This window comes from Podarcis erhardii (assembly GCF_964252035.2).
Source record: "Podarcis erhardii genome assembly, chromosome: 6".
Taxonomy (NCBI): domain Eukaryota; kingdom Metazoa; phylum Chordata; class Lepidosauria; order Squamata; family Lacertidae; genus Podarcis; species Podarcis erhardii.
The window spans coordinates 89,854,459-89,867,782 of NC_138510.1; the positions used below are offsets into that span (position 1 = coordinate 89,854,459).

The following is a 13,324-nucleotide window of genomic DNA, read 5'->3' on the forward strand; positions in this document are numbered from 1 at the left end:
TAGGATAAAAACAAAGATGAAGGATTTGCTGAAATATTTAACTGAACTGGAATACATAAGGGGTGTGTGTGAGGAGGTCAAGGAAATAAGCTAAAGAAAGAAAGTTAGGTAAAGGTTTGATTTGTTCTTTTTTTTATTGTATGTATTTTTCCCCCTTTTTTATCTGTTTTCCTTTTTTTTTTTTGATGTGACTTGTTTTTATGTATTGGTTTTGTTTTCCTTTTTGTTTCTCTTTGTAATCTTTAAAATTTGAATAAACATCATTAAAAAAAAAAAAATAGAAAGTGACTGGGCCGGATCCAGCCCCCAGGCCTTAGTTTGCCTACCCATGCTCTAAGCAGTCTGGGCTGCTGTGAGAAAGCAAGCAGGTGCCTTCCTCTTCAAATTGCATTTTCTTGCCTGAGGCATCTGGCAGTGCTGCTGGGCATGCTGGCACCTCTGCCCTGGCTGCTCCATGGCAGGCGCTTTCCTGCCCTTACAACCGACACACACTCATTCCATGTCGAAAAACATTCATTTGGCACAGTCCAGCTCACCCCCTTCCCACTTTCATGCCCCCCTCCCGTCTTCAGCAAAGTCTTGGGATATCAGGGCCTGACCTAGGTTGAGAGCAGCAGCCCGGCCCCTTCTTGGCTCTTCCCAAAACACAGAAGTATCTCGGATGCTCCCTTCCTCTTCCTGAACAAGACCAGCAGGATTACGCCCTCCCTCTCAATTCACCCCAAAGGCACTTTCTCCCAGAGCTGCATCCCTGAGAGCCCAAACTACTGAGCAAACAATAGGCCTGACTTCCTCAGGGGAGATAATTTGGCTTCAAACTCGCCGGGTTAAGAAGAGAAGAAGAGTTTGGATTTGATATCCTGCTTTATCACTACCCTACGGAGTCTCAAAGCAGATAACAATCTCCTTTCCCTTCCTCCCCCACAACAAACACTCTGTGAGGTGAGTGGTGAACCCGATTCACCAGATTACGAGTCCACCGCTCTTAACCACTACACCACACTGGCTCTTAAGTGGCAAACATAAACTAGCTCCAGATGTAACAACCCTAGTCAGATAAACCGTGGCTTCTCAACCTAAGACCGAGCCATGTGCTGCTTCCCTCTCACGGGAAACTTCACTTGTTTTCTCAAGCCATGGTTTCCTGCAAGATCCAGACCAGGAAACCGTAGCTTAAGGACTCCCTCCCTCCAAACCTGGATATGCCACAGGAAACCAAGAAAGCTTTGCTGAAGCTGCACAAGAGAGGGGAAGGGACACAGCTTGTTCAATGGCTTATCACATTTGCATTGCTTTCTCTGAACCAGGGGTGGAAGGAAAGGGTGGAGAGCAGCCGCAAAAGAAAGGTATTGTCTTGCAGACACAGGTGGAATCCTGTGGATGTTATGTGAAAACTGCATCCCCCAAAGGGACCCCTGACCATTAGGTCCAGTCGTGACCGACTCTGGGGTTGCAGCGCTCATCTTGCTTTATTGCCCGAGGGAGCCAGCGTACAGCTTCCGGGTCATGTGGCCAGCATGACTAAGCCGCTTCTGGCGAACCAGAGCAGCACATGGAAACACCGTTTACCTTCCCGCCGGAGCGGTACCTATTTATCTACTTGCACTTTGACGTGCTTTCGAACTGCTAGGTTGGCAGGAGCAGGGACCGAGCAATGGGAGCTCACCCCGTCGCGGAGATTTGAACCACCAACCTTCTGATCAGCAAGTCCTAGGCTCTGTGGTTTAACCCACAGCGCCACCCGCGTCCCTGTAGTTTTGCGTAAAAATCATGGAACTTTTATTATTAACAAATCCAATTTGCTTAATAAAAACTGCACAGCAGTTAAATGCAACGTGCCTCCCTGTGCAGCTGTATCTCTCCCTCTCCCTGTTCATCGTTGTGATTTCTCCAACTACATCCCATGACCCTTGTTTGCAAGCAAATCCTTGGGAAAATATTAAAACCCTGGAAAATATTAATCGCAAATCTTCCTTTGGTGCCTTATGCTCCCCAAAAGGGAAGGACAGAAGCGATCGTTCCTCACAAACCGAGGCAACGGCCTGCAAATTAAATAATGGCAAAGTCTGCAGCGGCTTGCAGGAGAACAGAACAAAATTCGAGCTATGGAAACACCTAAGGAAAGGTCAAACTGAACAAAAGCCCAACAGCCCCATGATGTTTCTGAGCACATGATGTTTCTTCAGGGCAGTATTAAGAGGGCAGCAGGGATCTCTGCAGCTTCTGGTCAGGGTAAGAGCTGGAAGGGGGGGGGCACTTCTTCTAGCTGCCAGTCATACCGTATTTTTTGCTCTATAAGACGCACCAGACCACAAGACGCACCTAGTTTTTGGAGGAGGAAAACAAGAAAAAAAAAATTATTCTGAATCTGAGAAGCCAGAACAGCAAGAGGGATCGCTGTGCAGTGAAAGTAGCAATCCCTCTTGCTGTTCTGGCTTCTGTGATAGCTGCGCAGCCTGAATTTGCTCCATAAGACGCACACACATTCCCCCTTACTTTTTAGGAAGGAAAAAGTGAGTCTTATAGAGCAAAAAATACGGTAATATGGGCCAGTCCTCATAGATTGAAATGCTGCCCTGCTTTCTTGCACGACTGAGTTCTAGTTCAGTTTTATGCTGCGCAGGGACCCTTAAGAAACCGCCCTGTTGTTTTACTCAACAGCTCCCTGAAGGTGAGAAGTCCATCTTGCAAAACGTATTCTGAACACGGAAGCTCCTTTAGGATTCTTTTGTGTCTTAAGTTAAAACTAAAAAATCTGGACCTCTCGCTTGCAGTACGCCGCTCGCCCTATCCCTCAGAAATCCACAAAAGAGAAAGCAGGGCAGGAGAGGCCATGTCTCACGTGGGGAAAAGAACCTGGCAAATGGAAGGCCAGGGGTGAGATGCTGCTTCCCAAAGGACAATCACGACATGGAGCCAATGGAGCCAACGCTTAACTACCGATGATGCCAAGCATTGCCTGACTGCATCTCAGAGAACAAATACAGCAAAGTGTATAACGCTTGCCTCCATACAAAACACGCATTGCAACCCCCCAAAAAGTTCTTCTCTGGCTCAGGTTCAAATCCAAGCTAGAGAGGAACATATGTAGTCTTTGCTCTGCCTCTCACCCATCCATTCTGCACACTTGGAATTTGCTTAGAAAGAACTGAGCCGTTTTCTGAGTTTAGACAAAGAAATTCTAACTTTTCTCGTGCCCAGTTCCAAGCGCAACTGTAGCTCTGACTCGTCTATGAGATTTTTGGGACGAATGCAGAGGCAGTCTGAGCTTTCAGACACACAGGCCTCTTTTGTGGAGTTGCTTCCATAAGGAACCCGCTCCTATGTTCCTGCAGTTATACGTTCAGGGGACTAAGGTGCCAGAGTTACGACAAAAGACGACGATTTGAGCTTCTGGAACTGAGGCTGCCATGTCAAGAATTTCAACGGTATTCAAAAACTGTAGGAGACGCTATCAGGCCCACAGTTCTGATACCAATTCCAACCAAGGTTCGATCATTTATCCACAGGCAACCCCTGTCATAATTGAACTGTTTCTTTCAGAGGTTTGCAGAAACGTAAGGCTATTGGTCCTGTCTGGAAGCTGACTAGGGATTATCCTAAGTATGGGAGGCAGCGAGGGAGGAGGAGGGGAAATCCCCCTGCAGGGCTTTTGCGGATGCGACTCAGTAGCCGAATCTAACCCACTAGGTACACAAAAGGCCCCTCTGAATTCTGCCACCTGCACGCATGATGCAAAAGAGGCCAACTTGCAGGTCCTTGCTAGATTTGCATAATTTATCCAGCGTCTAATAGGACTTTGAGGGAGGGGGAGTGTTATGAAGAGACACCTAAACACTGGCAACTTTGCACACTCTCACTGCTGGCTTTTTAAGGTTTCACCAGGAACTGCTGACACCTTTTCAGCTTTTCTAAAAGAAAGATGAGGATCCTCAAGATGCTGTCACTTGCACCGAGTGTCCCTTTTTGGTGGTGCAATATGGCATTACTATATATATATAAATAAATGAAAACAATTCCTGAGACCTTTGGGGGCCCGGAAAGCGGCTCTTGCCTTCAGGAGGAAAACCGCCACACCTACTCCTGATTTTCAGGTACCAAGACACAGAAAAACAGAGAAGCAGGCTTTCCTCGGCCTGTTTGCAAGGAGGCCTGAGCCCCCCACTCTCTCCTCCCCTGTCGCTTGCCACGGGCCTGAGATCTCTGCCTCCTCTTAAATGGCAACCTCTTCATCCAAGCTATCTCCCAGGCCCTGCTTGTCGAGGACGCTGAACAGGCGGAGCGAGTCCTCCTGGCCCCACGAGTCCCACTCCTCACTGTCGTCCGCGTTGGACTCGAACTCGGAGCCGATCCCCGACTCACGGAACTTGAGGAGCTCCAAGCTGCCCAAGGGAGGGCCGTCGCCAGGGAGGAAGCAGAAGCATTCCAGCTTGGCCAGGCAGTCGCTCCTACCTAAGGGGCTGGCCAGAGAGTTGGCGGCACTGGAGAAGCTGGGGTGGAGCTGGAGGGGGCGAGTGTCTTCGGGCAGAGGGGTGCTGGGGTCACACAGAACAGGCAGCCCGCCGGGGCGGAAGGTGATTTCCAACAAGCTGTCCCGAGAGCCTCCTGAAAGACAAAGAGAGAAGCAGCAGCGTCAGGCCCTGTATCCAGTCTGTCTGATAGGAGAGAGGGAGGCTCAGGCAGGAGATCCTCTAGGCTGGCAGCAAATGTCATGTAAAAAAAGGTAAAGGGACCCCTGGATAGTTAGGTCCAGTCAAAGGCGACTATGGGGTTGCGACGTTCATCTTGTTTTCAGGCCGAGGGAGCTGGCGTTTGTCCACAGACAGCTTTCTGGGCCATGTGGCCAGCAGGACTAAACCGCTTCTGGCATAACGGGACACTGTGACGGAAACCAGAGCGCATGGAAACACCGCTTACCTTCCCACTGGCAGAGCAGCGGAAGTCTTGCAAGAGAGGGGCTGCCTGCCTGCCCGCCTGCCGCCACCCGTCTCCTCACGACACGCCCCCGAGGGGGAAAAGGGAGGACTCTCGCGGCGGAGGACCCTGAGCCGCTGCTTGCCAGGCGAGCATGAAACCCGGGAAATTTAAGGGACATCATCAATCCGGGACAGCAGCGGGACATGGCGCTGGGATAAGGGAGTTTCCCAACAAATAAGGGACGGTTGACAGCTATGCTAGGGACGGGGCCAGCCACCCATGGGGTGGGGCAAGCCAGGGCAGGACGCTCCGTGGGGCCTCAGAAGAGTCTGCCTGCCTCCTCCCACTCAGCCGCCCTATACCTGAGGGGGAGGCGGCGGGCGGACCGTTTGGGGCAGAGTGGAGCCTGTGGGCGCCCAAGCCATTGCGTCACTCCCAGGAGAGACGGGTGGCTCAGGCACGCTACAGACCTCATGATGAGTGCCATCTGGCATTTTGTCACCCCCCCAGGGGTGACACCCGGGGCGGCCTGCCCCCACCGCACCCCCTTCCTCCGCCCCTGCTCGCAGTGTCACTGCGATGGTAAGCACAAAGGCGGAATAGCAACTGTCAGATAAAAAGCTTGCTCTAAGCGTTAAGGAGAAGCCGAAGAATGAAAAGGGAGGAGGAGTATGGAGGGAGAGGAGCTCTTACTGGGGTTGGATCCCAACAGCTTTGCCTCTAGTTCTTGCACCTGCTTCACCAGAAGCGAAATATGGTTCAGGAGGTCCTTATTCTGCAGCAGGAGCTGGTGCACTCGGGCTTGGGCCTCAAGGCGAGCAGCGGCCTCTGTTGCCAGCTGGTCCTTCAGCAAGTGCACCTGCAGGAACAGAGATAAAGGAAGACTCAGTTGAGATGCAGAGGCTCCGAGGAAGCGGGGAAGGAAGCAAAGGGAAATCTTCTCGGAAGACACTCTGCACCCATGTAGGCACACATTTGCTACGGCCGTCACAAAACTGCTAAAGGTAAAGGGACCCCTGACCATTAGGTCCAGTCATGGCTGACTGGGGTTGCTGCGCTCATCACGATTTACTGGCCGAGGGAGCCGGCGTACAGCTACCAGGTCATGTGGCCAGCATGACTAAACCGCTTCTGGCGCACCAGAGCAGCGCACGGAAAAGCCGTTTAGCTTCCCGCCAGAGCGGTACCTATTTGTCTACTTGCACTGGCGTGCTTTCGAACTGCTAGGTTAGCAGGACCAGGGACTGAGCAATGGGAGCTCACTCCATCGCAGGGATTTGAACCGCGACCTTCTGATCGGCAAGTCCTAGGCTCTGTGCTTTAACCCACAGTGCCACCCACGTCCCCAAATTGGGGAGGGGGCATTTTAAGGGGTGGGGGGTCCTGAAACATTGCAGATTGTTTTGTGGAGAAGGCAGCCAATGGCGTGACTTCCGCCCTTATTTTTACAGTACTCCCCCCTCCCCCTACAAGGACATTTTGGGGACGTACATTATGCACACTGTGGGAACACCCACATTTCCTGCCGCCTGGCAACATGCCTTCAGGCTAAGCATCTTTGCCACTATCTCAGAGACAGAAACAAAATGGATAAAAACTGGTTTCGGGTTTACAAAGAAATAAAAATAAAATAGGGATGACCACTTCTCAGGCCATACTAATTTCAATACGGAAGAAGCATATTCTTTTCTTTAATTCAGCGATGTGAAACTTGAAATGAAGAAGCGCAATTATAGCGTAAATCACGCAAGCTCTAGAATTACTATGAATATGAAAAATTGCAAGAAGATTCAATCACTGTATAGAATGGGAGGGGGGAACAAAACTTGTTTCTTACTTCTATAGCATATTGTTAAATAAACTGCAACAGACAGTTGAATTCATGTACATGAGTGTTTGGGTTTTTTTGTTACGGAAAATGCTGTCTTCAACATTGTATTTGGCCTATGCATGTCTTTCCCCATTGTATATAAAGTATTGCTTAGAAGTGTTATAAATTAAACAAAAACAAACAAAACGGAGGCATGGCTCTGTTTCAAATCACTCTTACTGGAGTTGGTGATTCCCTAAAGGACCTGTTGAAAACTAATCGCCTCAAAGTAGTCAGAATTCACAATCAGGACTAAACATCAGGTAATCACTGTTGTGGCTATAATGCAAAAAATAGCCCTACTTACAGTCACAGAAGCTAGCTTCAGAAACAGATGTAAGTGATAAATCACTGCATAACTAACTAAAGGAAAATCTAATGGTAAACTGCAACAGATTATCATTATTTAATCTATGATCAAATACAAACCTACCATGTATCACATCACTATAAAAAGCCAGGATGCAATATATGTGCTGAAGCATCGTCAGTGTCCTTGTAAATGTATCTAACACTTTGCAGAGCAAAAGAAACAAAGAAAGCCAGGTCCTTAGACATATTTTGAAAGAGGGGGAAACCAACAGAGGGAAGGAAGCGTGAAGGTAATTGGGACAAACTGTGTGAGAATGCAGTTAGTAAACATAAAGGTAAAGGGACCCCTGACCATTAGGTCCAGTTGCGGACGACTCTGGGGTTGCAGCGCTCATCTCGCTTTATTGGCCGAGGGAGCCGGTGTACAGCTTCCAGGTCATGTGGCCAGCATGACTAAGCCGCTTCTGGCGAACCAGAGCAGCGCACAGAAACACCGTTTACCTTCCCGCCAGAGCGCCACCTATTTATCTACTTGCACTTCGACGTGCTTTTGAACTGCTAGGTTGGCAGGAGCAGGGACCGAACAACGGGAGCTCACCCCGTCGTGGGGATTCGAACCACCGACCTTCTGATCGGCAAGCCCTAGGCTCTGTGGTTTAACCCACAGAGCTACCAGTTTGTAAAGAGGGGTAGAAAATGCGCCCAGGAAAAGTGGGTTTTCACAACATGGCCCAGGGAGGAGAAACGTGATGGGAACTGAGTGACGCTAAGAGCCAGAGAGAGGGAGCTTTCAAAGCTGAAATTGAGGCTTGGTGCCTGGACAACAGAGGAAGCCATGGCCGTTGCTACTGGCTACTGAGAGTAACTGAGCAGAGGAAGGCTTAGGAGAAAAGATCTTGAGTTTGAAACTGTGATGAGACATCCAATTAGGCAGGATAAGCAGTTGGAGGTGCCAGACTGAATGGAGGGAGAATGAGCTGGGGCAAAGAGGGAGAACAGCAGTATTCTGGTGATATTGAAAGCCAAGATAACTGTCGAAAGCCATGCTGGGATAGCAGGCAGATTTAAAAATAGTTAGGAATGAGGAACAGACTCCTGAGCAACATTCCGTGGAAACACTGAACGAGTAATAATAATAATACAAAAACCTTAAAGAATCATGGCAAGAAAAATCAATGGACTATGCAGAACTGGCAAAACTGACATACAAGCTACGGGACAAGGATAACTGTGATTTTAAAGATGAATGGGAACCCTTTACAAAGTATTTGAAGACGCAACAAAGCAAACTGGACTGCTTGGCTGGCTTTGAATAAACATTCACCATCTTTTTATTGATAATAATCAGCTAAATAGTTTGAGGGTCTATACAGCTGTGTAACATGCGGAAAACAGCATTTTTAGAGAAATCAAAGACTGGAACTGAGGGAAGTCGGGGGGTGGGTGTGGGTAGGTTTTGTGGGGGAGGGAGGGGGAAATAAGGATGATACGTTTCTGCATAATATGTTTCGTTTTAATTTCGAATAAAAAGAGTTTTTTTTAAAAAGGGATAGCAGGCAGAATTAAAAATATATAGGAATAAGGAACAGACTCCTGAGCAACATTCCGTGGAAACACTGAACGTGCAATAAAAACAACAACGCAGGAGAGCGAATGAGAAGAAGAAGAAGAAGAGTCTGGATTTGATATCCCGCTTTATCACTATCCTACGGAGTCTCAAAGCGGCTAACATTCTCCTTTCCCTTCCTCCCCCACAACAAACACTCTGTGAGGTGAGTGGGGCTGAGAGACTTCAGAGAAGTGTGACTGGCCCAAGGTCACCCAGCAGCTGCATGTGGAGGAGCGGAGACGCGAACCCAGTTCACCAGATTGCGAATCTACTGCTCTTAACCACTACACCACACAGAGTCACAGGGACCCAATAGGGCATCTCTCTCATGAAACCAGCCACTGGCCCTTTAAGGCATCTGGTGATTTCTAGGACAGGCGCATTTCATGCAGCGGCTCTGCCCCGTGGATCCCTTTGTGCTCTTCCCTCCCGCAGAACAGAGATAACAACCTGGGACACGGCCACTTGAGTCTGCTGTGTCTGCTGCTGCAAGAGCTGCTGCAGAAGCTGCCTTTGGTGGTGAGCAGAGAGAGGGGTCCCTGGCTCAGACAGCTGGGCAGAAGACGGGAGCAGCATCTCGGGGGAAGCCGTCAGGATGTCCTCGTTGTGGAGCAAGCCCTGAAAAAGACAAGCAAGCTGCAGGGAATCAGAAACAACAACAACAACAACAACAACAACAACAACAACAACTTATTATTTATACTCCACCCATCTGGCTGGGTTTCACCAGCTACTCTGGGCGGCTTCCAACAGAATATTAAAATACAATCATCTACTAAACATTAAAAGCTTCCCTAAACAGGTCTGCCTTCAGGTGTCTTCTAAAAGTCTGGTACTTGTTTTTCTCTTTGACATCTGGTGGGAGGGCGTTCCACAGGGCGGGTGCCACTACCGAGAAGGCCCTCTGCCTGGTTCCCTGTAACCTGGCTTCTCACAGCAAAGGAACCGCCAGAAGGCCCTCGGCGGTGGACCTCAGTCCCACTGGGGGAAGACACCACAGAGTTGCTTTGATTTGCCAATTCTAAGGCAAGAAAGATCAAACCCACCCCCCAAGATTAGATCCACAGAAACGCGGATCTTTCCCCTGTGCTGTGGCTGCAGCCTGCTCTTTCGCAGACTCCTGGTTCTACGGAATGGGAGCCAACAGATTTTCGTAGGCTGCAGTCTTCCCCTGCCCCCCAAGATGAATGTAAGGGTAAAGGGACCCCTGACCATTAGATCCAGTTGTGGCTGACTCTGGGGTTGCGGTGCTCATCTCGCTTTATTGGCCGAGGGAGCCGGCGTACAGCTTCCAGGTCATGTGGCCAGCATGACTAAGCCGCTTCTAGCAAATCAGAGCAGCACACGGAAACGGCGTTTACCTTCCCGCCGGAGTGGTACCTATTTATCTACTTGCACTGGCGTGCTTTCAAGCTGCTAGATTGGCAGGAGCAGGGACCGAGCAATGGGAGCTCACCCTGTCACGGGGATTCGAACTGCCGACCTTCTGATCGGCAAGTCCTAGGCTCTGTGGTTTAACCCACAGCGCCACCCGTGTCCCTCAAGATGAACGTACCTTGGTGCAAAGCAGGCCAGGCAGCTCTCCCCCGACAGCATCAAGGTCCGTCACTCCCCTGTTGAACTCCAAGTGGTGCCTCCCCGGCAGCCCAGAGTCCACGGCATCAATGTCTGTTTCCTCAGCGGCGACAACCGACTCGGCTTCAGGCAAGGCTAGGAGAAAACAAATTGTACCGTGAGGGCAGGGTGGTGGTGGAGGGAATTATCCCCAAAAACTCTTGGTAGAAAATGGAAGGAAGTCCGCAAGCTTCTCCTCTAACGGTCAAGGGGGCCAGTAGAAGCCCCATGTGGCCTGCTTGCTAAGGGGCAGGCAGTGGGTTGTGGGGTTGATGCGTCAGGCGGCAGAAGATCCAACCCCCATGGCAGGACGCCAGGAACGCATAAGGCAAGAGAAAGTTCTTACCAACAGCTTTTTATTCAATATTCACAGAGAGAGGCTTGGGAATGCAGCCTCTTGGAATTATGGTGTTGCCCCGAGTGAGTGTCTACCCCCGTTCTTCTCTCATGTGTCACAGCTATGGGTGCTGCTATGTGCCCTCTGCCTTTGAGCTCTTTGCTCTCCTACTTTCAAGGCTCGCCAGGTTCTGGGAGATGGAGGGTCTGGAATGCTTTCTAAAGACACTGAGTCCATCAACTGACGCCCCTTTGGTGCTTCTTCTTCTTCCTCCTCCTCCTCTCCCATTATTTCCCAACTTTCCCCCTCATCTTCCCCTGAGCTGTGACCTCCTTCAAACCCCTGTTGTAACTCTGAACTGCCTTCTTCTCCTCTGGAAGGGTCAGGCCGGGGAGGCCATTTCTATCATTCCTCCTCTGCCCTGTCCCTGACAGTATGGGGCCAGATGTTTGCTCTGCACACCCTTTCAACTCAGAGGGAGAGGGAGTTTCTCAAACTTTGCCAAGTGCAACTTTCCTCGTCACGTTGCTGCAGGCTGACACTATGAGGACGGTGTTGGGCTTCCTCCCCACCCGGGGGTGGTTATGGAATTGTAGAGTCACAGAACTGTGGCATTGGAAGGGACCCTTCCAGGAATCTCAACTGAAGCATCTATGACAGATCCACACAACTCCTGGTGGTTTCTGCCAGGCCTGTTGCTGTGAGAAGAGAGTGGTTCTCTTCAGGACTTAGTCCGAGGAGGAGGAACATCCAGATTGAGGGTGCCAGCAGCAGCCTCTTAGCCCTCGCCCACGCACCTGGCGCCTCCGGGTCTTCTCTGCCCTTCTCGCTCTGGCTGTCCTCTTGGCCGTCCGCGTTCTGGTGAGTGTGCTGCAGGCTCAGCTTGTGGCAGACCTCAAACGCTTGCCCCACAGTTCGGACAATGCGCATGGCCTGACTCTGCAGAGAGGCAAGGAAAGAGGTTCTTGCCGGGACACAAAGAACCACGGACCCTTTGCCAAATCAAGAGCCCCCTGCCACCTCTGCCCTGATGCAAGCTGGAGAGAAACCCAAGGATGCAACTCCAACTAGAGGTAGCGTCACACAGGATCCTGACCATTCAAGCAGTCCAGGCAAGGCATTTGTGCCCAAGTAACTGCCCCCAGCTCCCCCATCCTCTCTCTCTCTTTTTAATATAATTTTTATTAAATTTTCCATTTTACAATTTAAAATACTCATTAAACATCCTTAAGATATCAGCGACTTCCTTTCTTCTCTTTCCATGGCTCATTTTGCATATAACAAATCCCTGCATATTTTACATAAACTAAACCATTCAGTATTCCATTATTACATCCATCAAAACTTGTTTACACTGTTGAATTTATCTTAATGCTGCCATGGTTTTCAGCTGTACACAATTATTTCCCATAGATTCAAAAAACGTTCTCCAGTCTTCTCTAAATGTATCTACTTCTTGTTCTCTTATTCTATAGGTTAAGTCTGCAAGCTGCGCATATTCTGTCAACTTAAGTCCCATTCTTCTTTGGTTAGGACTTTTTAGGGCTAACAAAACATGGGCCACAGTAGTGACATACAGAAGTAACCTTTTTTGACACCTGGGAATTTCAGTCTGAATCATCCCCAACAGAAAAGACTCTGGTTTTTTGGGGAAAGTACTTTTAATTATTTCCCCAATTCGTTATGGATCATTTCCCAATACTCTTCTACCCTTTTACAAGTCCCCCACATATGAATGAACATTCCCTCCACCTCTTTGCGTCTCCATGGGAAGCCAATTCTTAAGTCCAGAGGGGGGCCCTCCAGATGTTTCAGTCTACCTTAGCATGTAAAAACAGAAAGAGTCGAAGAAGGGAAAAAACCTTTGGCACCAGAGTTGGTCTTTTCTCATACTAGCTTCAATCTGGGGGAGAAAATTGCCTTCATTGTAACCTGCTCACAATCCCCATATAAGTAGGTTTGAGGTTCCACACTGTGTCTCCAGCTGCAATCTCTGCCAGAGGTGCTAACTCCACATTTACAGCAGGATCCTACCCCGCAAAGAGAGATACTCAGAGGCCCCCACCCCAAGGCTTGCCTGTTGCTGGCCAGACCAGACCAGCTTGGAGCTCACCTTCTTCTTCGACTTGAAGACGTTGCAGCGGAAGACGTTGCTGGAGCCATCCCTGGCAATGTAGCTGAAGATCTTCAGGTCCTGGGAATCGTGGGACACGTAGAATATCCTGCAGGAACGGCACAATAATTGTACAGGTACCCAAGATGTGCAAAAGAGGCTCCCATGCTCTTTGGCTGGGATGGGAGCCTGTGGCCATCCAGTGTGGTGGGACTCACAAGTCCCATCACCCCTGGGCACTGGCCATACTGGTTGCCATGGGTGGGAGTCCAATAACAGCTTCCGACCCAGGCACAAGAGGAAATCAGGACAAGGGCAAATAGGGAACTCCTGTCTTGGAATGGTTATTTGGGGTGGGCTCTGCATAAAGAAGTGATGCGGGCGGCACTATGGGTTAAACCACAGAGCATAAGACTTGCTAATCAGAAGGTTGGCGGTTCAAATCCCCACAACGGGGTGAGTTCCGTTGCTCGGTCCCTGCTCCTGCCAACCTAGCAGTTCGAAAGCACCTCAAAGTGTAAGTAGATCAATAGGTACTGCTCCGGCGGGAAG

The 13,324-nt window shown here is 49.7% G+C and overlaps 1 protein-coding gene across 3 annotated transcripts in view; it reads right to left on the reverse strand.

Moving 5' to 3' along the window:
* The window catches only part of NOS1AP (nitric oxide synthase 1 adaptor protein), a 226,750-nt gene that overhangs the window by 168,250 nt on the left and 45,176 nt on the right, over positions 1-13,324 (reverse strand). The window contains exons 5-10 of one of the 3 annotated variants that reach the window (XR_014157408.1): positions 12,773-12,881; positions 11,457-11,598; positions 10,264-10,418; positions 9,159-9,326; positions 5,611-5,776; positions 2,695-4,605 (exon numbers count right to left, since the gene is read on the reverse strand). Coding sequence is in view for 2 of the 3 variants with exons in the window: in XM_081866018.1 (XP_081722144.1) it covers positions 4,214-4,605; positions 5,611-5,776; positions 9,159-9,326; positions 10,264-10,418; positions 11,457-11,598; positions 12,773-12,881 (1,132 nt within the window). In the remaining variant the exon portion in view is untranslated. Of the gene's footprint in view, positions 1-2,546; positions 4,606-5,610; positions 5,777-9,158; positions 9,327-10,263; positions 10,419-11,456; positions 11,599-12,772; positions 12,882-13,324 lie in introns of those variants that run through there. The other 2 variants (XM_081866017.1, XM_081866018.1) reach the window with 2 other exon arrangements.